Below are 25,537 nucleotides of genomic sequence, written 5' to 3'. Positions count from 1 at the left end.
TAGAATACGCCGTTTGGATTGCAACACAAGCAACCGTCATTAGGTGTGAATGAATGAGATAACAAAGCTGGTAAACTTAGAAATGTAATGCAACACAGAGGGTCGGCTAACACACCAGTTAACACTTTCCCTGGATGATTGTGGACACACTGAAAAACACAACAGGTGAAACGTTCTCAAAATGACATTTCTCTCGGCTCCATCGTGTAGTTGCAGTCTGTTACTCTCTGTGAAAAAAGAGCTTCATAGTATGAAAACATAAGAATAGGTTCTATAATTTCTGGCCAAAAAACACAGGTGTTAAGATATTCTTGGTTATTTCGGTAAAATCATGTGACTTTGCCGAAATAACCAAGTATATGAATCCCTGCAGTCACGAACGCTTGAAATCGGAAGTGTTAAGATGTTCAAACACCAAATAGAAACCTGGTGGGGAGTTACCCCTGACTAAGATGGCGGCTAATGGAGGTGGCTGGGGAGTTACCCCTGACTAAAATGACGGGTAAAGGAGGGGAGGGGAGCTGGGAGTTACCCCTGACTAAGATGGCGTGTAATGGTAGAGAAGGGGGCTGGTGAATTACCCCTGACTAAGATGGCGGCTAATGGAGGGGATGGGGGCTGGATAGATACCCCTGACTGAAATGGCGGCTAACGGAGGGGGGCTGGGTAGTTACCCCTAAAATGGCGGCTAATGGAGGGGAGGGGGCTGGGACGTTTACCCCTAATTAAGGTGGCGGCTAATGGTAGAGAAGGGGGCTGGGACGTTACCCTAACTAAGATGGCGGCTAATGGTGGGGAGGGAGCCAGGAGTTACCCCTGACTAAGATGGCGGCTATTGGTAGGGAAGGGGGGGACTGGGGAGTTACCCTTGACTAAGATGGCTGCCCCGGGTGTTCGTCAAGTGGCGACAGGCCTCTCAACGTGCGCGCCAGAGAGACGGGACAGAGAGGATGGCGCTACCCGCGTCTCAGCGACGAGCCGAGGACGTGGTTCAATACCGGGTCTTCTTCCTCACTCCCCACGGCGGCCAGGGGGACCCCCCGCCGCGAGAGACCGAGGCGGAGCTGCGAGGCTGCCTCGAGCGAGTCCGGGCCGCCGTCGCCCCGCTCGTGTGCGGCTACATTTGGCAGGAGCAGCGGTTCGCGCTGAGGGTCCGGCCCGGCCGAGGTAAAGACGCGGGTCTCGGGGTGTTTACTCGATTAGAAAATAATGCGGTGCAATTTGTTTGACGGTGGTATTGTTCTATTATTGTTATTATACGTGTGACTTCACCGTAGTTGGGGTTATGGTGAATGAAACATTTCAAGTATTTGGCTCCTGCTGTACGTTCCCACGTGACGATGGCCCACTTCGTTTGGGCTGTCATTTGTGATAGCCAAGTCGCTTCTGAAAAATAACAATATAGCAATCAAGGAGGTCCAATGAAGTAAGCTCGGTGGTGAAATAAAAATAAATTTGTTTAAACTGAGCGAAACGGCGTGGTGATGTCCTCATCCAGCAGTGGAGTGTACCCCTGCACTGCAGTGGCACACTGCCATGTGGAGTGTACCCCTGCACTGCAGTGGCACGCTGCCATGTGGAGTGTACCCCCTGCACTGCAGTGGCACACTGCCATGTGCAGTGTACCCCTGCACTGCAGTGGCACGCTGCCATGTGGAGTGTACCCCCTGCACTGCAGTGGCACACTGCCATGTGCAGTGTACCCCTGCACTGCAGTGGCACACTGCCATGTGGAGTGTACCCCTGCACTGCAGTGGCACACTGCCATGTGCAGTGTACCCCTGCACTGCAGTGGCACACTGCCATGTGGAGTGTACCCCTGCACTGCAGTGGCACACTGCCATGTGCAGTGTACCCCTGCACTGCAGTGGCACGCTGCCATGTGGAGTGTACCCCCTGCACTGCAGTGGCACACTGCCATGTGGAGTGTACCCCTGCACTGCAGTGGCACGCTGCCATGTGGAGTGTACCCCCTGCACTGCAGTGGCACACTGCCATGTGCAGTGTACCCCTGCACTGCAGTGGCACGCTGCCATGTGGAGTGTACCCCCTGCACTGCAGTGGCACACTGCCATGTGCAGTGTACCCCTGCACTGCAGTGGCACACTGCCATGTGGAGTGTACCCCTGCACTGCAGTGGCACACTGCCATGTGCAGTGTACCCCTGCACTGCAGTGGCACACTGCCATGTGGAGTGTACCCCTGCACTGCAGTGGCACACTGCCATGTGCACTGTACCCCTGCACTGCAGTGGCACGCTGCCATGTGGAGTGTACCCCCTGCACTGCAGTGGCACACTGCCATGTGGAGTGTACCCCCTGCACTGCAGTGGCACGCTGCCATGTGGAGTGTACCCCTGCACTGCAGTGGCACACTGCCATGTGGAGTGTACCCCTGCACTGCAGTGGCACACTGCCATGTGCAGTGTACCCCCTGCACTGCAGTGGCACACTGCCATGTGGAGTGTACCCCTGCACTGCAGTGGCACACTGCCATGTGGAGTGTACCCCTGCACTGCAGTGGCACACTGCCATGTGGAGTGTACCCCCTGCGCTGCAGTGGCACACTGCCATGTGCAGTGTACCCCTGCACTGCAGTGGCACACTGCCATGTGGAGTGTACCCCTGCACTGCAGTGGCACACTGCCATGTGGAGTGTACCCCTGCACTGCAGTGGCACACTGCCATGTGGAGTGTACCCCTGCACTGCAGTGGCACACTGCCATGTGGAGTGTACCCCTGCACTGCAGTGGCACACTGCCATGTGGAGTGTACCCCTGCACTGCAGTGGCACATTGCCATGTGGAGTGTACCCCTGCACTGCAGTGGCACACTGCCATGTGGAGTGTACCCCCTGCACTGCAGTGGCACACTGCCATGTGGAGTGTACCCCCTGCACTGCAGTGGCACATTGCCATGTGGAGTGTACCCCTGCACTGCAGTGGCACACTGCCATGTGGAGTGTACCCCCTGCACTGCAGTGGCACACTGCCATGTGGAGTGTACCCCTGCACTAGAGTGGCACACTGCCATGTGCAGTGTACCCCTGCACTGCAGTGGCACACTGCCATGTGGAGTGTACCCTCTGCACTGCAGTGGCACACTGCCATGTGGAGTGTACCCCTGCACTGCAGTGGCACACTGCCATGTGGAGTGTACCCTCTGCACTAGAGTGGCACACTGCCATGTGGAGTGTACCCCTGCACTGCAGTGGCACACTGCCATGTGGAGTGTACCCCTGCACTGCAGTGGCACACTGCCATGTGGAGTGTACCCTCTGCACTAGAGTGGCACACTGCCATGTGGAGTGTACCCCTGCACTGCAGTGGCACACTGCCATGTGGAGTGTACCCCTGCACTGCAGTGGCACACTGCCATGTGAGTGTACCCCCTGCACTGCAGTGGCACACTGCCATGTGGAGTGTACCCCTGCACTGCAGTGGCACACTGCCATGTGAGTGTACCCCCTGCACTGCAGTGGCACACTGCCATGTGAGTGTACCCCCTGCACTGCAGTGGCACACTGCCATGTGGAGTGTACCCCCTGCACTGCAGTGGCACACTGCCATGTGCAGTGTACCCCCTGCACTGCAGTGGCACACTGCCATGTGGAGTGTACCCCCTGCGCTGCAGTGGCACGCTGCCATGTGGAGTGTACCCCCTGCACTGCAGTGGCACACTGCCATGTGGAGGTGGAGGGGGCCCTTGTACCGACAAGAAGATGTTCGAGGTCTTTCATGAACCGAGGGACAAACTCACACTTAAATAATTCACATTCCTCAATGACACTGCCCTAAATGGGAAAAAATATATATGCTGTACGTAAAGTTGTTTGTATAGATTTAATTACGGATGTGCGGATATTTATCTCGGTAAGGAAATTGTTTAGCTGTTTATGATCTATCGTAATCTGTATGTCTCGAACACCTCTTAGAGTACTTCCCGACAACGTACACAATGTACCGTATAGAGCACAATCTGAAAATCCGAGATTTTTCATTTTAAGGCCCCCAGATCTCGATTTTAAGTGTCCCATAAACATGTTTGGTGCAATTCAGAAACCATCCAAAATATGAGTGCGGGTCTTTTTTCGTTTTCTAAAGAGTTAAACGGCAAATAGAATTAAAGCGAGAACCATTGGTTCAGTCTTTTATTGTTTGGAGATATTTCGGATTCGAGCGGTTTGAACGAAAAAATCCGCATTTTATGATGTTCAATCTGAGTAGTTCGATCACGGTAAAATATAAGTGTCCTCTCATAGACTAGTGAGTTCATAAATGTTTGTTCTTTCAAATAAATAACGGATTTTTTTTTTAATTGAGCTGTTTCTGTTGGGTACGCCTATAAATATAAGAAGCTGAATCAAGTCATCAACAAGTAAAACATGTTGTAGTTAGTGTCTCACCGTAGATAAAAATAGTAAAACAAAATCATATCAGTTTAACTACTATATTTATTGAAAACTTTTTTCCTGGCGAAGACAGGCTTAGTTTATTATATAGTTTACATTCCAAGCATACTCCCTTCAAATATTGAAAATGTATTTTAACTTTATGTGTGATATTTGAATTCACTTATTAATCACTGAAATAACTGTTCGGGTGATTTGGCACTTGCGATATAAAATAAATGATAAAAAAATAACTTGTGTAATTTTGCCTCAAATATAAATCGGCGCTTTTAAAAGTTGTAGATCTTTTTGAAAATTGAGAAGAAAATTTACGGCAAAAAATAATTGTAATTTATCGTTAATTAATTATGTTGCCAACTTCAAATATTGCCCGAGGGCGAATTATACTTAAATATACGTAAACAAAAAAAAATATATACATAATGCTGTATGTATATATGCTGTAATATGCGGCGTTTCAGGCTATGGCCCTGCCATAGGTCAGAAAGAATGAGTGAATAACAGACTGCAACTGCATGGTGGAGCCCAGAGAGAGAAATGTAATTGTTTGAAACGTTCTCCCTGCTTGTGTTTTCCAATCGTGTCCCTCCGACAATGTTCTCTTGCTCATCTTTAGCCTCGCTTTGCTACCCCTCTTGTAAACTTAAGTTACTTCCAGGAGTTTGTGATAATTGCGTACATATATGTTGAACTTCTTTCGCACCATACGTAGCCAACAGAAGCCATGCGTACGGATGCTTTTTCCTCCCTTGTTTTATTTATGCTCATTGCTCAATCCAAATCACATGCTGCTGATAAACACATTCCTGCGGAGGGAGCTGGTAGGAACGTTGGGTTGCTCGGTCAATGGCCAGGGTCAACGGTGGCGTGGTGTATTCCGCAAATATGCCCGACTGTGAGGGCGGGCACAAGCCGGCGTGAGTAGGTTAAACGTTGAGTTTTATAAGGGCACCACGGGGTGACCAGCCCCTCCCCACCCAGCCCCACCCTCCCCACCCAGCCCACCCAGCCCCTCCCCTCACATTTTTGGATGCACAACGGACGGACATCAAAATCCCCTGTGGGCTGGTGTTACCAGGAGGTTCCTACCAGTATTACATTCATGCTTAAGGGAGCACGAACAAACGAGACAGGTCAAGAAAGACTCGAATATTTGAATGGAGTCGCGATGATTCATCGTCTGAATCGTTACACCACGAACCGCCACGGTCTATAGTCCGGTGTGGTCTTCACTGGACCAGCGTGTTGAAGTATGGTCAAATAACCCACACTGCGCGTGGGGAGGACCACATCCAGCAGTGGATTGACAAGAGGGTTGTATAATGTATGAAGGTTGAACTTCTTTCGCACCGTGCGTAGCCAACCGTGCTAATCGTAGGTGCAGGGGAAGGACACGTGAAGTGAGTTGATTGTCTCTGCCCGATGACTAATGAATGACTGCAATACAATTATTATCACGTGTATTATTGATTACCATCTGACAAACGCCTCTATATCGTCCAGAGGCTGTTCTCAAATACAGTAACACATTAAGGTAATTCACTGCTTGTTGCCACAGTTCCAAATGGATCATGACATAACACCCATTGCACACTTCGATATAAGAATATACTTTTTAAAAAAATACACTATCTAAAAAAAATGTCACGTATACAAGTTCATAGTTTAGGCATATTTTCGTTTGTAGGCAACGGATGATGTTGAACTCGTGACACCATCCGACCCACGTGGGTACATCGTTGTCGGCACACCTGGTAACAAAGTCTGGAGATCGATTATATTGGGAAATGGTCGAAGCATGGCAGTGCCCAGAGAAAAGGGGAAAAGCCTATTATCATATTTTGATACTGGCAAAGGATGATGAGTGTGCAACAATTGATTTATTACGGTACATGGTTTGAATTGTACACTAAGAATCAATTTACAATTCGTATTTTTTTACGGAAATGTTCCATTAAGGCTAATGGGGGAAATGAGACAATATAAATGAGACAGAACACGTGGCACAGAGAGTGGGTGGGTGTGGGGCAGGGGGGTTGTGAATCATAACGTGCCACGTCATTATCATTGGCAGTCTCATTTTTATCTTGCCTTTCACACTGAAACATGTCTGGGACAGTGACACTGCAGTGATATTATATTTCTTCCTCTAATTTTCCAAAATCTCTTTCACCCAATTATTTCCCGGTTCTTTATTGGCATCCTGTCACGAGATGAACTGGCTATTTGGGTCTGTCGCCAGAGATGAATTTAGTAATTTTAGAAATTGAGGGTTAATTATAAAATTTGGGTTCTGGGCATGATCACCCTTTAGCGGAGCCACTGAGGCTGTGTTACGTGCAGCACCGGCTACTCTGATGCAAAGGAGGCGCCACCGGTGACGGTTTCACGGAAACGGTGAGGTATTAATGGACGAAATGGATTGAAAATGGAGCACTGTACAAGCAAAGTAATTGAATTATATTCGGAGAAGAGTTATCTCGAGAAGAGTTATCGCGACACTAAATCTGTTTCAGAGTTGATTTTGGACCACTCTACAATTTACTGCTGTGCCTCGTGCAGACCCATTGTGTAAAATACCAACGGATGTTTGATTATTGATACAACCACGTCCTGATAGCAGAAAGTCCATACCTGATTTATGGTTGAGATAACTGGTCTCCTTCAATGAAGGCATTGTTGTGCAGAGACTCTTGAAATCACCTGTGACGAATACTAGTCGAATGCAAAAGGTGGTTACATGTTTTTTTAAACGTAATTTGTGCAAATGGAACGGTATTGCACTTCTGCTACATGTATCATCCTTTCCGTCTATCAGGGCAAAGTGGTTAGCATGCTGTGCTGTGAAACCATTGACCTGTGTTCGATTCACGGCCATGAAAACATTTGTGGTGGGTCATTTATACCAGTCGTGGGACTTTGCCAACCTTCACTGACCAGCGTAGTGGAGTTATCATCATCATTAGCCATGCTCAATCCATTGCAGAACGAACTTCTTCTCAGTCCGTAGCCATCTCTCATGATTCTGCGATTTAGCAATCCACTTTGCGCCTGGACATAAGTTGATATCATTCCACCTCCTTGGTGAAGATCAAGCATGGGTTTAGCAGTAGAGTTAATAGAAGTCTGCAAAATTAAGATAATGACTTCTCATTGACAATGGACAAAGTCACCTTCGTTTGCGTCCACACAGATGGGATTCCCGCGCACCTCTATGGCCAGACGACCTTCGGTGACAACGTGGAAGATGAGTGGTTTGTGGTCTTCCTGGTGCGGGAGATCACACGTCTCATCCCGGAGGCCGTCGCATGGTGAGTGCCCCCTGTGCCGCCCGTGCCCCTCCCCCTGTGCCCCCCCCCTCACCCTCCACACAGCTCACGGACAAGAAGCAGCAAGTGCCAAGGCTAACAAAACCATTAAACTTTTTGCACGCAGCACGAATTGTGTTTAAAACAAATAACTGCATAATTTCAGTGTAAGAGCAGATGGAGTAGAGGGACCGAGATTGAGATGGAACGATGGGGGGTAGTGGATGTGGCAAAGATGGAGAGAGAAAATTGGGAGCAGCCGACATCATGCAATGATGGGAATTTTGCCTTTGTCGAAGAGGAACAACTTACGTAAACATACAATTGCAGAAGATAATGTGGAAATAAATCTTTCTAGGTGGAATCAGGAAGCGGAGGTTGAGACTAATGGGTGGGATGGAGGAGGCGGGGTTACCGAGAGGTTCGGGGCCAAGGGAAAGACATAATTCCAGGCGGTGGTGGTGATGAGAATGGTAAGAGTGGTCCTTGCAGGACGTGTCGACTGTAACTACAGTATACTTAAAGCCAGGTGGTGTCGGTAAAGACTGTCAAAGTTGACTTTGAAGCTCAGGTGTCAACTTTACAGCAACTTTGGGATCTAGTGGAAGGAAAGAAGCAGCATGGCAATATGTGGTGGCATAATGATCATTGGCAGTTATGACCTCTCGACCTTGTGCTTCATCTTGTGACCTCCGCACACTGCCCCTCAGGCTCGAGGACACGGACGGGCAGTTCCTGCTCATTGAGGCCGCCCACCACCTGCCTCGCTGGCTCAACCCGGACACCAGTGAGAACCGGGTGATTTACCCACAAAGCCACACTCGCACACGTCCACCTTCAGTGAGGGCGCTTGAGGTACAATAAAATTGGCATGTAATATAACGTGCTAAAATATTGCACGTGTTATAATCACGTGGGAAGAGCTATTATGTGCTCGACCAGAGACGTACAGCTCAAAAACAATGCACTAGTGCAGCATTGTCTCTGAGCTGTACGCCTTTTGGCGTCCTCTGGTCGAGCACCAATTGGGTCGAGGCTCAAAAGAAAGCTGTCCCTGGTGTGGACCAATCAGTTTCAAGGACAATGCATATATTATCATAGTATGTTTTTTGTTGGCATTTTGCCTGCAAGTATTGTGGTTAATGCAGACATGAATCCTTGTAAAAAGGTTTCAGTTTTGTTGCCAGAAAAAAAGGGGAAAAACCCTAATATTGCAACAGGTAACTCTTAACATAGGGTGGTGACCACCGACCTATCCTCGCTAACACACCATCACACGCCATCACTCGCTAACACTGACGCTCTGATACGACTGGCGTGGCCAAGCCAGGAGGGCTACTGGTTGGCCACGCTGACTTGAGGCTTGACTCTTCTTCTTCTTCACGAGGCGTCTTCATGAGGCATCTTCATCCCGGACACGAGCAGCCCCGCACCAGGTGCGGAGGCCGCTGATATGCGCCTGGGCGTGTCCGGGCCACACCCCGGCCACGCCCACCTTCGAGAACTCTCGAGTGGCCCCCAAGGTGCCCCCGGGGCCCCCGGCCCCCACCTTGATCCGGTCACGTGTCCAGCCGGGTTCATACAACCCCCGCGGTGCTCACCCACGGCCCCCAGGCCCCCCGAACTGACGTCATTCCCGCATGCAGACGTGATGACGTCATGTGTGTGTGTGAGTGTGTGTGAGTGTGTGTGAGTGCGTGTGTGTGCGTGTGTGTGAGTGTGTGTGGACCCGCGTTGTAGTGACGCTCCCCCCGCGTAGTGACGTCACGCGCGTGTGTGTGTGTGTTTGTGTAGGCCCACACGGTAGTGACGCTACAAGTCACTACACAAGTAAACAGGTGGTTTTATAAAGAAAAACGAGAAGGCAATCTGGAGAGTGTTATTTTCTATTTGTATAATTATACTATTTCATTAAGTGTGTGGATGTTATTTATGTGTACAGTACAGGATAATGTTCTTATATCAGATGTTAGGAAACATTTTTATTTTCCCCTATGCACAGTCGGACACGGGAACCTGATCCGCTTTTTCCCCAAATATACAGTAACAGTACATACATTCGCAAATTCCCCCCCATGGTCCGCCTTGACAGAGCGTCGTTGCTTTTGCGCCAGGTGTTCTTCTACCGCGGGGAGCTCCACATCCTGCCGCTGCCTCGCACACCGGGGGACGTTGGGCGCCTGCCGGTGGGGACCCCCAGCGTGGAGAGTGCCCTGGCGCTGCTGGCGCACCGCGGCCACGACTTCCTGGCAGACGAGCCCATAAGACGCGCCGTCGGCAAACGGATCGACGGGTTCGTAGGCGACGCTGACGACTCTTCCGCACAAAAAAATGATGATTTCACCCCCCCCCGCCACATCTTTGAAAAAGAGCTTAATAGCTCATCAGATTCCTCCAGTCTAAATTTTGATTGTGATAAAGATTCTGAAAGCCTCACCGACTGTAGAGCTAACCGCTACCCTACACGCACACAAACACACACGTACGCACGCACACCACCCACGCGGTCGCCAACTCGGGACGCTGCTGGCGCGGCGGTGTTTGGCGCAGGTACCCAGGCAGGGCGCGGGAGAGCGAGCACCGCGCGCGCTGCCTGCTGCCGCTGGGCGTGGCGGCCGTGCTGCGCCGTCGGCCCGATCTCGTGGCCCCCGCCGTGCGGGCGTTCTACCTGCGCGAGCCCGGCGACCTGCGTGCCTGCCGCTCGTTCCGCACCTTCCCTCCTGGCGCCAGCGTCCTCGCGCTGGTACGGCCGGACGAACGAGAGGAAATCCCCGAACAAAAGGGGAGGTGGGGGGGTGTGTTTGCTTTGCTCGCTTTTTCTGGTTTGCGCAGTAGCTGCTCGGGTCGATGATCCGTCTGTGGCGTGGTAGGGGGGTGCGGGGCACGTTACCTCTTGAAGAGATGGTCCGATATGTATAACAAATTAGTTTAAAACAAAAATAGGTTTTACCCTTTCTGCCAATATTACAAGAGGTGTTAAGATGTTCAAAAGCGAAATGGACACCTATTGCAAGGCATCAAGTCTGCATTAACTACACAGACTTGTGGTAAAACATGCAAACAGACATACGTTGATAATTTAATGCATTGTCTTTGAAACTAGTTGGCCTACACCAGAGACAGCCTTCTTTAAGGCCTTGCCTCACCGGTGTTCTAAACATCTTAACACTTGTGTTGTCGGAAAGGGTAAAGCCTGTTTTTTCATACGCATCGATTAATTGAAAAGTTACGGGGGTAACATTACAATGTCATCGCTCGAGTGCAATAGTGATGGGCTTGGCCATGACCGGTCACATGACACTAGTCAGTCACTGGAGGTTCTTTTATTTCTCATTGTGGGACACAAACACTTGTGCCTGTAGGTAGTAGTATCTGTAAAACAAGAACTGTTTTTGAAAGGTTGTGCCCTACACTCCACTCTCTTGTGGACATGCGGTGTGCTGGCCTTCGTTAATAATGAAATGTTGCAACAAAATATAACGTTCGTTTAAGTTTTTTGCGCTTTTACACGGCGTCAGTTTTCTTGCAACAAATCGTACACGCTCTTGCGTAGGTAATAGCCACACTCGTATGTACACTCAACAATTATGCACCGTATAGTATCACTTTTATATCATGCTCGTTCACCCACTCTGCAATTAAACTGCGTAAGCAAACTGTCTTCAGGAAAGGTTTCTCGACCGTCATCCCCTTACATACCCCGTGTTCTCGTGGCCAGGTGACGTTCACGCGATGCCTCTACGCGCAGCTTTCTCAGCAGCGCTTCGATCCGGACCGGCGCAGCGGCTTCCAGCTGCCGCCACCCTCCGACCCCACGTATCGGGCGCACAGCCTGGGCATGAAGCTGGTGAGACAGAGAGCCATCCTGTGGGCGCCACGGTGGCGAGATGTTAACTACCTTGCATGTTATGCAGGAGGTCGTGAGTTCGATCCCATCCCTGACGCCTGTCTATTTAGAGTTTGTTTGGTCGTGTGGATTTTTCTCCCAGTCTACCGGTTTTTCCCTCCACATTTGGAATCATGCGTTTAGATAATTTAGCTGCTATCAATTTCAAATGTGATAAGCCACTTTGTTGAGCTATCATTTGTGGCCAGGTCGCTTCTGAAAAACAGATATATAGCTCAGTGGGCATTACCTGGTAAAATAAAAATAATAATGGCTTCTGTTCCCCTTGCTGCGCTTGGTGCAGCGTTAGCCAAGGGCTTCCAGAGGAGGTCGGGCCACTTCAGAGGGCAGAGCGCTGAGCCGGCAATGCCGAGAGCCTGGCTTTGAGTCGCAGCAGCCCCCCGCGATTAAACAGAGTTCAGTGTAGCGAGTTGATGGTCTCGGCCTCGTCACCAGTGACTGCAGGAAAAACAACCATCAGATTAAACTTGGTTCTTCACTTAATTTTGATAAATTCCAATTTGTTTGACATTGATATGACAAACATTACTCTCAGGGGCAGAGTGGGTAGGCAGGTGCTGCCCCCTACTGTGTAGTCCAGATGTCACATGAAGGGTCCTGTGATATCCGCCTCCATGAGCCGTCCGCTAGCATGGAGGATTGGCCGTTTCTATGAGGGTTTAAGATGGATTATTTATCTCTTTCATGACAGAAAAAGAGTGACGTCAAAGGGGAGAAGTAGGAGTGTTGTGAGATGGGGGAACTAGGCATGGGTGAGCCCAAGGAGGGCCTTTGTGAGTGCGCTGTGTTGTTTACGCTGTGTGTGTGGCCAGGCTCATGGGTTTGAGATCCTCTGCGCGCGCTGCGCACTCCCGCCCGGCGACACCGGCTCAGAGCGGCCGGTCTCCTCGGACCCACGATGGCAAACCTTCCGTCAGAGCCTGGTCGACGCCGGCTACTTCAAGGGGGAGCTGCAGGGCTCTCGGAGACACCGGGAGCTGCTGCAAGCTGCAGAGACGTACTTCACCCAGTCGCTCAGCGAGCCGGCCAGGTGAGACATGACCGAGTGGCGAGCGCGGCGTCCGGCATCTTGCTAAATGAACGCCGGCTCCTGATATTACAGAAATGTGTCACAATGCCAACGCTTTACGATCCACAAAGGCGGCTGCCAGACGTCTCTCCTGCATCCTTAAGTGAGACCACATTACCCATCCAAGACTCCAATCCCCCTCCAGTGGCTTTCCAATCCAGTCGTGGATTAATTTCAAGATCGCTCTCACCATCATCAAGACTTCCCGTGGACTTGCCCCTGCCTACCTCCAACCCTCTCACATCACTACTGCCTTCCAAGCACTCTATGCATCAGCAACCAAGGCTTTTTTATCGAAACCCCCAGTCAACCTTCACTCAGGTCGCTCATTCTCCTCTGCTGCCCCCACAGTCTGGAACTCTCTCACCAGCCGTCCATGCTGTTGACTGCCTGTCCCTATTCAATTCTGGCTCAAGACTTACATTTTTTCTTTGGCTGATGGTTGACTGCCTTTCTATGAAATAAATATGCCCACTGTTTCTGTACAGCACCTTGAGATGCGGTCATATTTAGGTGCTGTATTATAAACAGGCCCCAACTCGCACATCAAACGGCTTTGATGTTAGCAGCATCGAATTGTTGGAAGTTTTGTGTCCCCGTGCTGTCCGAAAAGGGTTTTGCGGATTGTAACGTGTAAAATAACTTTGTGTTGCGCCCAGTCAGATGCTGCATTATATCACCGAAGTGACATTTCTTCGGCATCACTGCTCTTGTTTGACCCCCATCCATCTTGAGAAAGAGATGTTCGATGTTAATGGGCTCTCACCTGGTTTGAAATGTGGTCCGCTACGTATGTCTGCGAAACAAGTTCAACATACATACAAATAAAGGACTTTAACCCGTTCCCTTTGTGATGATGTACATGTACATCATCAGTTTTTCTTGCAATTCCATATGAAATCATTCAATTCCAAATGAAATCGGAAGTTTAAAGACCTTGCGGGATTGCGTGTGGCACAGTTTGGTTCCAGCGATCAAAGAGTGCGGTCGTGTCGTTACACTTCTCTGTGGTGACTACAATGTCTTTAAAAACAACGGCATGCTATGCGTCTCTAAATAAAATTAACGCTAGCCGCTTGCGCGTTCCAAGATTCAGCGGTGAATGGGAGCCACCCTTCAACTTGCAGATGTCTCGGAACGGGAAAGGGTTAATACACCAGTGAGGTAATGTCTATATAGTGCTCTGATGGGGCACCTGACTGATTTTGACGAAGCTTCAAGCTAGAGTGGGACAGCCCGGAAGCACATCCCGGTGTGTTTCCATTCGTGGGCCCTGAGCTGGTGAAAAAATGTCCGTGTTTATACGACACGTACCAGTTTCTCCATCGGACTGCCGCTGTTGATTTCCCATCCCGAGTTGGAACTTAATTTATTCGCTCCCAAGGGATGATGGGCCACGTCATTCCCTGAACATAATTTGTACTCACAAACCTTATAATCATTGTTGTGAATAATAAAAATTATTTATAGCCATTTTTCCCTTGACATTCAGATGGGGGCTTCCCCCTATTGTGTCGGTCATGGGTAGTTGCTGACCATACTTCACCGTACAGGTCATTGCAGGTTGGTGTTGCATGAACCCGACAGTTCGTTTCCTGGCCACAGCTAACATCAGTGGTGAGTCAGACATCAGAACCACTCCTCGGCACCCCCCTCCCTCACCAAGGGGATCCAGGGCCAGTTGAGATAGAACTCGTCAACGATGTTAGCCGTTGCCAAAAGGATGGATATAAAATATAATAATATTAATTATTATTCTTATCATTGCATATATATATTGTTTCGCTGGTTTGCTAAAATAGGTGTAGTGATGAGGTGCAGCCGGGTGAGGAGGTGCTGTTGGTGCTTCGCGAGGCGACGTTGAGCGAGGAAGAGCTGAAGCGTGAGGAGGAGACGCTGCCCCCTGATGATGGTGAGACCATCAGCAGCTATCGGACGCTTACAGCTTGAGAATTCCTCATCATCGGCATCATCATCGTCATCATCGTCAGTCACGATCAATTCAATGATGGATGAAGGCCCTCCCCAAGCCAATTCTGCATTGCAACAATCCTGTCACCTGCACACGAGCTGATTCGTCACTCCATCTCTTGGGTGGACGCCTTCTCGGACACGTTCCACTCCTTGGCTTCCACTCCCATCGTTATTTTTGACCATCAGCCGTCACCCCCTTAGGCGGCTTGTTGTGCCCAGGCCCACGAACCATTACATAGTTTAAAAAAAAACTATTAGTATTTTCCATGTCATTTAGGCTTCACCACAGCCCGTAGGTGTCCATGTGAAGCTGTACGCTTGTGAATCATTGCTGCACATGTGGTGTGTGTGGCACAGATGACAGCTGGATGGATCTCACCCCCGACCAGCTGGATCACATGCTGGAGGAGAAGGAAGCCTCGTGCAAACAGATGAACGGACGGTGAGGAAGGCACCAACCTCTGTTTTGCCTACTGCGCCACGCATTTTTCACAGTGAGAGTCGCCGCACAAAGTGGGAGGTCGCTCATTCTCCTTTACTGCTCCCATGGTATGGAACTTCCCCAGCAATCCGTGATGTCGACTCGCTGCCCATGTTCAGTGTAGATTAGTTCAAGTTCGGGCTCAAGACCATACTATGTGCCTTCCGCCTATGATCGACTGCCTCTCACTATAAAATAAATACTAGCTGTACTACCCGGCTTCGCCCGGGACTTGTATCCACGACGGCCGGCCGCCTTTGTCTCCCCAGTGGCGATGTTAATACGCCACACCAGTTACTCGTTTTGCGGCTGAGTCCCTCCCTCACCACTCTCCCTCCCTCACCACTCTCCCTCCCTCACCACTCACGCACGGCCGCCTTTGTCTCCCCAGTGGCGATGTTAATACGTCACACCAGTTACTCGTTTGAGGCTGAGTCGACCTAGGGGAGGTTCAAATAATCGTCACCGGTGGTGGACGTGAGCGGGAATGGAACTCGGTTCGCCGGGTTTGTAGCGCAGCGTAGCGTTAACCACTACACCCACCGCTCCTCACACACCACACACGCACAGACAGACACACACACAGACACACGCAGACACACACAGACAGACACACACACACAGACACACAGACAGCACGCTAACCACTACACTACCGCTCCCCACACACCACACACGCACACACACACGCACACACACAGACACACACACACAGACACACACACACAGACACACACACACAGACACAGACAGCACGCTAAGCACTACACTACCGTTCCCCCTACACAACACACGCGCGCGCGTCCATAGGTACACATACACGCGCTTGCTGCAGACACACACGACTGTCAGGGGCGTACGGCAGTAAACGACTGAAAAAAGAAAGCGGCAATGCTGCGCGAGGAACGCCTTAGACCTGCAACACATTTGTGTAATGCGAGCGTAAACACACAAACACATACAAACACATACACACACATACATACACACACATACACACAAACACATACACACATACACACACATACATACACACAGACATACACATACACACAAACACACACATACATACACACAAAAACATAGACAATACACACACACATACATGCAGACACACAGACAGACACATAACACACATACATACACACAGATACATACACAGAAACACATACACACAATACATAGACACACACATACATACACACAAACACATCCACAGACGTACATACACATACATACAGATACGCAGACATACACATAAACACATACAAAAAAACCCACATACATACACACACATACATACACACAAACACATACACACACATACATACACACATGCATACAGACACACAGACATACACAAACATATACACACATACACATGACCCGGCTTCGCCCGGGACTTGGATCCACCACGCCCGGCCGCCTTTGTCTCCCCAGTGCCGATGTTAATACGCCACACCAGTTACTCGTTTGAGGCTGAGTCGACCTAGGGGAGGTTCAAATAATCGTCACCGGTGGTGGCCGTGAGCGGGAATCGAACTCGGTTCGCCGGGTTGGTAGCGCAGCGTAGCGTTAAGCACTACACCCACCGCTCCTCACACACCACACACGCACAGACACACACACAGACACACACACAGACACACGCAGACACACACAGACAGACACAGACAGACACACACAGACACACAGACAGCACGCTAAGCACTACACTACCGCTCCCCACACACCACACACAGACACACACACAGACACACACACAGACACACACACACAGACACAGACAGCACGTTAAGCACTACACTACCGTTCCCCCTACACAACACACGCGCGCGCGTCCATAGGTACACATACACGCGCTTGCTGCAGACACGCACGACTTTCAGGGTGCGTACGGCAGTAAACGACTGAAATAATAAAGCGGCAATGCTGCGCGAGGAACGCCTTAGACCTGCAACACATTTGTGTAATGCGAGCGTAAACACACAAACACATACAAACACATACACACACATACATACACACACATACACACAAACACATACACACACATACACACACATACATACACACAGACATACACATACACACAAACACACACATACATACACACAAACACATACACAATACACACAGACATACATGCAGACACACAGAGACACACATAACACACATACATACACACACATACATACACAGAAACACATACACACACATACATACACACACATACATACACACAAACACATACACACACGTACATACACACATACATACAGACACACAGACATAGACATAAACACATACAAAAAAACCCACATACATACACACACAGACATACACACAAACATACACACACATACATACACACATACATACACAGAAACAAACACATACACACAAACACACACATACATACACACAAACACATACACAATACACACACACATACATGCAGACACACAGACACACACATAACACACATACATACACACGCATACATACACAGAAACACATACACACACATACATACACACACACATACATGCACACAAACACATGCACACACGTACATACACAGACACGCAGACATACGCATAAAGACATACAAATAAACCGACATACATACACACACACATACACACAAACACATACACACACATACATACACACATACATAGAGACACACAGACATACACATAAACACATACACACATACACATGACCCGGCTTCGCCCGGGACTTGGATCCACGATGGCCGGCCGCCTTTGTCTCCCCAGTGACGATGTTCACACACGACAGCAGTTACGCGTTTGAGGCTGAGTCGACCTAAGGGAGGCCCAGGTCCGTTTCAAATAATCGTCAGCGGTGGTGGGCGTGAGTTGGAATGGAACTGGGGTCGCTCAACCAGCTTAATGACTATTTGTACAAAGAACATATAAAGAATCGATTATAATAACCAGGCTACAGTCCACATTATATACTGGCAGTACACGCACTCAGCTTCATAAGCAGGCTAGAGTGTACATGATAGAGTGGCAGTACGCTCACCGAGTTTAATAAGCAGGCTACAGTCTACATGATAGACTGGCAGTACGCTGACCCAGCTTAATGACTATTTGTACAGTGAACATTTAAGTAATCGATTGTTGGCGCGTTGGGTTTAAAAGTAATATAAATTGCACACATTGTGGTGGGGGTGGAGTGAAGAGTAGGAAAAACTTTGATGAATTTACCTCAGAGTGGCGTGGTGGGTGTCGAGGCCTAGTAGCGTGCAGAGCCTGCGGCCTCGCCAAAATTGTCCAGCCGGCAGAGGCAGGGTACGGGTGGCGTGCCTTCCCCCCCCCCCCTCAGCGCTCGAACAATACTGTGTAATGGCTATTATTTAATTATTTACGGAGCCTATGAAAGTGGCGAAGGCGTGGCTAGCCGTTGGCAGGGGCAACCGCCGTCCAATGAAACTGCAGCCCTTGGCGAAGGCGTCGCTAGCCGTTGCCAGGTCCAATGAAAGCGGCGAAGGCGTCGCTAGCCGTTGCCAGGGGCAACCGCCGTCCAATGAAAGTGCGTATGGTCCGAAATCCACACACACACAGACAGACAGACATGCACGATTTTATATATATAGATTTCCTCCGTTGCTGTACAACTTTTTGAGTCGTGGTAACATGAAGATGCTTTATACATTCACATTATATTGTAAAGATATCGTGCAAATGATTTTCGTGTGTGTCTGTGTGTTGAGGGAGTACTGAAGGCGATACAGAGTCTAAGACCAGGAAAGGCACCGGGCAGAAATGATCTCCCAAGCGAAATGTTTAGGGAGGGTGGTATTTGTGCGCAGACTGACCTACATGACATAACAACAGTCTGGACCACTGGACGGGTTCCGCAGGATTGGAAGGATGCCCTGGTAGTCCCCCTCTTTAAGAAGAAGGGGGACCACACAGACTGTAACAACTGCAGGGGCATCTCACTCCTCAGTGTGCCGGGAAAGGTCCTGGCAAATAATTATTCAACATCGCCTTGCCAGACATCCTGAGGAGAGGCTGCGGAGCCCCAATGCGGTTTCAGGAAAGGGCGGTCCTGCACAGATGCCATATTTTCTGTCTGTCTGGTACAACAGAGGTGTAGGGAATTATAACAAGACCTACATCTCTGCTTTATTGACCTGGTCAAGGCCTATGATACCATCAGTAGAGATGGAGTGATGTGGCACAGGAGGATGTGGAGCTGAGTGGACTTGCCGATGACTAGTACCAGCGGTGTCTAGATCGGCCTCTGTGAAGGAGGCTCGTGAAGGACGCTACTGGGCAGTTGGAGGCAGTCGCCCTCCAGCAACAACGGAGGGCGGAGGAGCGACGCTCACAACAACGTGCATGACAGCAATTCGGCACAGTGGGGAGCTTCGGTGGTGCATCTGACAGTTAACCCACAACACCTTGGTCTGTCCCATGACCTCCTGCCAGGCAGCGAGTCTTTCACACTTCACGTTGCCATACAGTGAAGCAAGCCTAGCACAAGCGCTGTGCTGACGTCACTGCTACTTAGCGGCAGCTGCTGTAGCCTGTTCTGTTTGTGCGTGTGAAAGCGGCGGGGCCAGAGAGCGCAAGCAGAAGGAGCGCAACGAAGTCCCGGGGGAAGAGCCTCGGGGCGAGGACAGCTACGACCTCTCAGCGGTGGCCTCCAGCATGAAGGCCTTCATCAGCAAGGTGTCCAGCCTCGAGGGAGCCGAGTTGCCAAGGTGAGCTGCCCCATGCTCACTTGCCACGTGTGGCGAGCAGGCCTGGACTGGCCATAGGGCAGTCAATAGGGCAAATACCCAGTGGACCGGTCCATTCCGAGAGCGGGTTGGCCGGTCTGTGTGGGGAAATTGCAAATGTGATCAGAGTAAAAAAAAAATGTAATCAAATATTTTATTACCTATAATGTGTCCGCTTCATTTATTATTTATGCTCTCAGTTACCATTAAGTCCCAAGTTCGGCAGCCCCAAACATTATTCCTCACCGGCCCATTTGCTTTTTGGACCCAGCCCAAATGGGCAAATGAGATCGCACGGCAAAATCACGCAAATACGTCACATCGCAAATCTAGCTTCTAGTATGCAGCTTGTAGCACAACCATTCAAATACATAAATAGATAACTAAATGAGTAAATAAATAAATTGCCCATACCCCGAATTTGGGCCGGTGTGTTTACAAATTCCTGGGCCGATGTTTAGTCCCAGTCTGTCACTGCCGCATTGTCTTCAGGTCTATCTATATCAGCCGGGCATGGTGGCAACGCGATTCAGGACATTGGAGGCAAGGGTTTGTTGGATCATGTCGAGATTTGTGTGAAACTCCCAAGTCCCACCAGGCTGCGTGGTGGCCAACGGATGACAGTGAAGTGGGTTTGGAAACCCTTCTCTACAGATCTCTACAGACCTCTTGAATGTTACTCCGTCGTCCGTGTGGTTTCCTCCCGATACCCCAGTTTCCTCCCAAATCCAAAACACTCCCTGAAAATGAAGGAATCTTGAGACTTGGTGAGGCTACTCTGGATAAATGACTATAATTATAATAACTTAAAAACAAATGACAGTCCTTGTCAGTCCACTGCAGGATGACGGACCCCCTTCACACCATATTGATCACGTGGGTTAGTTGATCATTTTTCACCACGCTACTCAGTGCAGGTCAGTTGAAGGGAAGATTGCCACGAACTAATTTATGTATCACTGGCCACTGAATCAATCTCAGGATGCCGGCTTCATAGTGCAGTGCACTGACCTCTGTGCTACCAGTCCCTCCACACTCCCCCAGCCCCCCCAAATGCCTCTTGTATTATAATTTTAGTTCTGTACAATGCCCAGCAGTAGGGCATTCGCTGCCTGTTGCATTGGTTCACAGGTAGAATCCAGCTGCCGCTCTGGTTGATCACGGTGGGTGTATCAACTGAAAAAAATTCTCACCGTCTGCTTCATCATGTGCTGGATTTTTCTCCGGGTCCTCCGATCTTTCCCTCCACATTTAGAATCAACATGCGTTTAGGCCTTCGCGTGATAAGCTACTTCGTTGAGCTATCATTTGCGGCAAGGTCGCTTCTAAAAAAGAGCTACATAACGCAGTGGGCCTTACCTGGTAAAATAAACAATAGTTTAGTTGCGTAAAAGAGGGCAGTATTATCAATTACGAAACCATTATTATTTATTGAAGCGCTCTGAGTCGACAAGTGTAACTGTGCCATTAAAATCTGTCCGCTTTCTCTTCTCAGCCTCGAAGACGAACGCCCCGTTCGGCTGGACGTTGACTCCTTCATGGCCGCACTTCACAAGTTGACGGGTGAGCAACGTACAAGGCTGCCGTGGCTGCGTCATGTTTAATCGTTGCGTCCTCACTCAGGCTTCGATGGCTATGCTTCGTTCATCGATAAGTTAACCAGGTGCACGTCGGTGCCGCGCCGGCCAATCTTGAACGGTGAAGTTTTGAGCTCTGTCGGGTTTCTCTGCGCGCCTTGTTTTTCTTGTTACTTGGACATTTTTTCCCTAAAATATCTTCGCATGGGTCGGCCTCTCGGGCGCATTCCCTTCCTCTCCTTGGCTGCCACTGTCGTTAGTCTCGACCACCGGCCGTCATAGCTTCTAGCGACATCTGGAATATTTGTGAAAAAGAGCTTCATAGCTCATCGTATTTCTCCAGGATAAATATTCTGATTCTGCTGAGGCCCAGTTTCACAGTCAAAATGACATCTCTGACCTTCATATGTTATTTACTCAACGTGGTCCACTCTCTGTCTCTTTTGCCTTTAACCAAACAAGCAGGCAAGTGGGCTGTAATAATTTTCAATTTTCTCATGCGGCACGACATTCACAAGGTCCCTTCGCCTCTTCCAGGCCCCGTGATGAACGAGGAGGGCGCCGATCGGTCAGGCTCGGATGACGGGGCCAGCGATGACGGTGACGATGACGACGATGACCTCGACTGGGATGACTGTGACGATGCCGAGGAGTGGGAGGGTGATGATGGCGGTGCTGGAGGAGGCGGCGTGACGGGGCTGAACGATCTGAAGGGCCTGCGCGACTACATGGAGCAGATGGACCGTGAGCTGGCTGCTACCAACGTGGGGAAGAGCTTTGAGCGGCAGCCGCCTGCACAGGTGCGTGCCGGCGTGGGCGCGCACACGCGGGCGGCGACGTTGGGGCACGTGCTTGGAGGGCCACGTGGGAGTACACACATCGTTACCTCTCCTGCGTCTCTCCCAGGTCTCTCAAGTTTCTCCCGCCAAACACGTACTCTGTGTTGTTTCTGCGCAGCAACAGAGACGGGGGACCGTGGGAGGCCCCGCCGGGGTGCACCACGGCCAGCCGCACACCGGAACGGCTCGTGGTCCTGGCGACCACCGCGACGCCAGCGACAACCCCCGGGCCGCGTCGTCCGCCGGCGCGGACGATCTCCGTCCCGTCGACGTGGACCTCAACCTGGTAAGGAACCTGCTGGAGTCATTCAGCTCCCAGGACGGCCTGGCCGGCCCCGCCTCCACGCTCTTGCACAGCATGGGCCTGCGGCTGCCCCACGATTCGCGCGACGACGACTCGTCGTAGCACCACTGCCGCCGCTGCTGGCAGCGGATCAGCCCGGGGTTCGGCCGGACTGCAGAGGTTGGAGCGGTTTGTCTGTGTCGTGCGCAAGAGTTTGATCGATGGAGTGCGTGTGAATTACTGATATGGCCAGTCGTGCAAGAGACCAAACCATCGCACATGCTGCTGGCGTTAATCGGAGCTCGGGAACTTTAGCGTTGGTGCCGTCGTGGTTAACGCACTGTGCACTGTACTTGGCGTCCCGAGTTCAATTCCCGGCCACGGCTGACATCAACGGCGAGCGATATCTGCACTTGTCCTGGGCTCCTCTGTCCCGTCTTTTCATCTTCCCCAACCCACATAACCAGCGTGGTGACGTCTGGTTAAGCAAGACCAACGTGGCATGGGGAGGCCTTCATCCAGCAGTGGATTAAACAAAAGGCGTGTAAATTGTTATAATTTTTCAAACTACAATCCGACACGGTCGACCCCGCGTTTACCACTTTTCTTCAGTTAAATACAAAATTACGCCGTTACACACTGCACACTCCTGATCATCGCTAAGCACGGCTCTCGTAGAAAGCGCGATTCAATTTCTCACCACCAGGCCAAGTAGGATACACAAGGGGGGATGTCATTGGTATCAAGAATTGAAATATCCAGCCGGCTCCCATAACTGACACTATGACTTGTTGACAAATACTGATGGCCAGGAGCAAACGGGGAACGCCAGATGAACTTGCCACCAAGACCAGTGAGGAATATACTGGAATTAAATGCATCGGTTATTAACCCGTTCCCATTCCTATGTTGTACGTGTACATACAAATACGTCATCAGTTTTTCTTTGATTCCGTTCTGGAATAAAAACCAAAATAACTTTATCGGTACCAAGGCTCCCACAAGGCCATGCGGGAGGGCGTGCGGCACAGTATGGCGCCAGCTATCATTGAGTGTGGTTGTGTCGCTACAGTTCTCTGTGGTGAATACAATGTCTTGAAAAACAACGGCGCAATGCCTCTCTAAATAAACTTAACGCGAACCGCTTGCGTGTTCTGAGATTCAGCGGTGAATGGGACACGCACCCTGCAACTTGCAGATGTCTCAGAACGGGAAAGGGTTAATGTGCGTCATCGAGCTGATGAGTGTGCGGTCCAGTGTTTACAAAGAGATGCTGTGTGCACTTGAGAATCGAGCAACCGTTCCCTTCGCTAAGTGCCACCACTGGTGTAATGTACGCGATGCAATGTATACAGATGTATGTAAATGTTACTTGTGTAATGGTTGCTTTCGTTTTATGTATACATTTATTACATTGCTTTGCTTGTGGTGTCCAGTGTATCCGAATGCCGGACGACAGCATCGTGTCGTGTAAGCGGCAATGTGTTTTGTTGTGTATTATCACGAACTCTGGAACCTTTGTAAATGCATTCTGCTGGAAAATACATATTTTTTCAAAGCAGTTTTTCGGCTGAAGTCTCAATCGTTTATTCCATTTCAAAAGGCAAAGCACAATACATTCGTCAGGGTTACTTACACCGTACGTATATTTTTGTCTTAGCAGTGTTGACTGCTGTCTGAATTGTTTATTTGAATTTCAAGAGGCAGTGCACAGTGTGCTTGTTAGTGCGAATATTGCTTTTTTGTACGGAAATGCAAGGCACTTGATAACCATTGTGCAGTGCGGGAAGGAGGCACCTTTCTGACTGCTAAGGGCACTGCACAAGGGGGTGCGTATCGATCACGTCGTTGAAATCGCTCGAGAGCGTCGTCATTTCAAGGGGATCTTGCCCCCCCCCCCCCATCGCTTGAGCGGCGGCCGTGTGTAAACACCGGGCAGCGGGGGTCACGCCACCGCCCCGATGATTGCCGATGTCAACGAGAGCAACAACTCGCGGCCGAGTGCCAATCGAGCTCCCTCGGCACGTGCGTCACTCAACGATGACTCGCTCGCTGTTTGCTACTTGCTGCTACTACTCGCTGCTGCAATTGAAATCTAGATCATTGTCACTTCACGCAAGAGGTGGAGCCGAGGCATTCCGGTGATCATTTGTTACTTTAGCCGGTTGTGGTGTTGGGTAATGTCGAATAGCCAGTCCTTGCGGCGAGATGGACTGTGACGCAGGATGAGGAATGGCACAGTGAATAATCGTTGATGATAATAAGAGTGATCTGAGCTGCCTGTTTTTTTGTTGTTGATGATAAAGATAACCATTTTATGCTGAAAATTATATTTGCAAGATGAAGCATTGTTGTGCCGTTATCGGATCTTAAATGCTACTGGACAGGTTGATGCTGTCGTGCGAGTGTTTGATGATAATTTTCAACATGAGCACCACTTTGTATGAAGCCACCAGTAGTGGGCCTCACCATTGTAATGTGGAATTTCCACCACAGGTTCAGAACTGGCAATGGAGACACTTTGATGGTCGTCAGTATTCCTGGGATCACGCCGCACCCATCATAGGGCAGTGTCTCCTCCCAGCTGGTGCTAGTCCTTCCCACCCACCCTAATGCTTCGTCTCACGAGTCGGACACATGGCTTAAAATCAGCCGGGTCTGTCCGGGTTGGTAACCTGCATATATTTCTATATATCTGACGCACCACATCCAGTATACGTCTCGTTATGGTTCCGGCTGCTAGTCGCATGCCTACTCCAATCTAGCATAAAATTCTCATCCGCAATGACCGCGGGAACGCTGCCAATGCTTTAGTTGCCAAATCTTTTCACTCTTGCCTGTCCTGCGCAGTTTTTGTCAGGTCTTGGACCAGTCCTTGATACTGCATTTGTCAACCAGTTGATTTTATATTGATTTGAAATATATAT

General features: G+C 49.8%; 1 protein-coding gene across 2 annotated transcripts; it reads left to right on the top strand.

Moving 5' to 3' along the window:
* Positions 1 to 868: 868 nt before the first annotated feature.
* ECD (ecdysoneless cell cycle regulator) lies at positions 869 to 24,187 on the top strand. Of its 2 annotated transcripts, none has more exons than XM_061565338.1 (13): positions 869 to 1,167; positions 7,604 to 7,721; positions 8,429 to 8,516; positions 9,833 to 10,011; positions 10,269 to 10,461; positions 11,437 to 11,565; positions 12,438 to 12,655; positions 14,503 to 14,606; positions 15,026 to 15,110; positions 19,741 to 19,893; positions 21,407 to 21,474; positions 22,026 to 22,288; positions 22,446 to 24,187. In XM_061565338.1, exons 1-13 carry the CDS (start codon positions 951 to 953, stop codon positions 22,731 to 22,733), a joined length of 2,103 nt encoding a protein of 700 aa, XP_061421322.1. In that variant the 5' UTR covers positions 869 to 950; the 3' UTR covers positions 22,734 to 24,187. The 2 variants fall into 2 exon arrangements, with proteins under 2 accessions (XP_061421322.1, XP_061421321.1); XM_061565337.1 differs by having other exon boundaries at positions 14,497 to 14,606.
* The last annotated feature ends 1,350 nt before the right edge of the window (positions 24,188 to 25,537 follow it).

The sequence above is a fragment of the Lethenteron reissneri genome, chromosome 34, assembly GCF_015708825.2.
Source record: "Lethenteron reissneri isolate LAM-NWPU_2019-01 chromosome 34, ASM1570882v1, whole genome shotgun sequence".
Lineage (NCBI taxonomy): Eukaryota > Metazoa > Chordata > Hyperoartia > Petromyzontiformes > Petromyzontidae > Lethenteron > Lethenteron reissneri.
This window is presented reverse-complemented; position numbering and strand designations above follow the sequence as displayed.

What these genes read in the sequence shown, in the direction of transcription:
- ECD (XM_061565337.1), top strand. Translation starts at nt 951, where the DNA reads ATGGCGCTACCCGCGTCTCAGCGACGAGCCGAGGACGTGGTTCAATAC. An exon ending in ATCCCGGAGGCCGTCGCATG is followed by an intron (nt 7,722 to 8,428) that starts GTGAGTGCCCCC and finishes ACTGCCCCTCAG; the next exon opens with GCTCGAGGACACGGACGGGC. An exon ending in ACAGCCTGGGCATGAAGCTG is followed by an intron (nt 11,566 to 12,437) that starts GTGAGACAGAGA and finishes GTGTGTGGCCAG; the next exon opens with GCTCATGGGTTTGAGATCCT.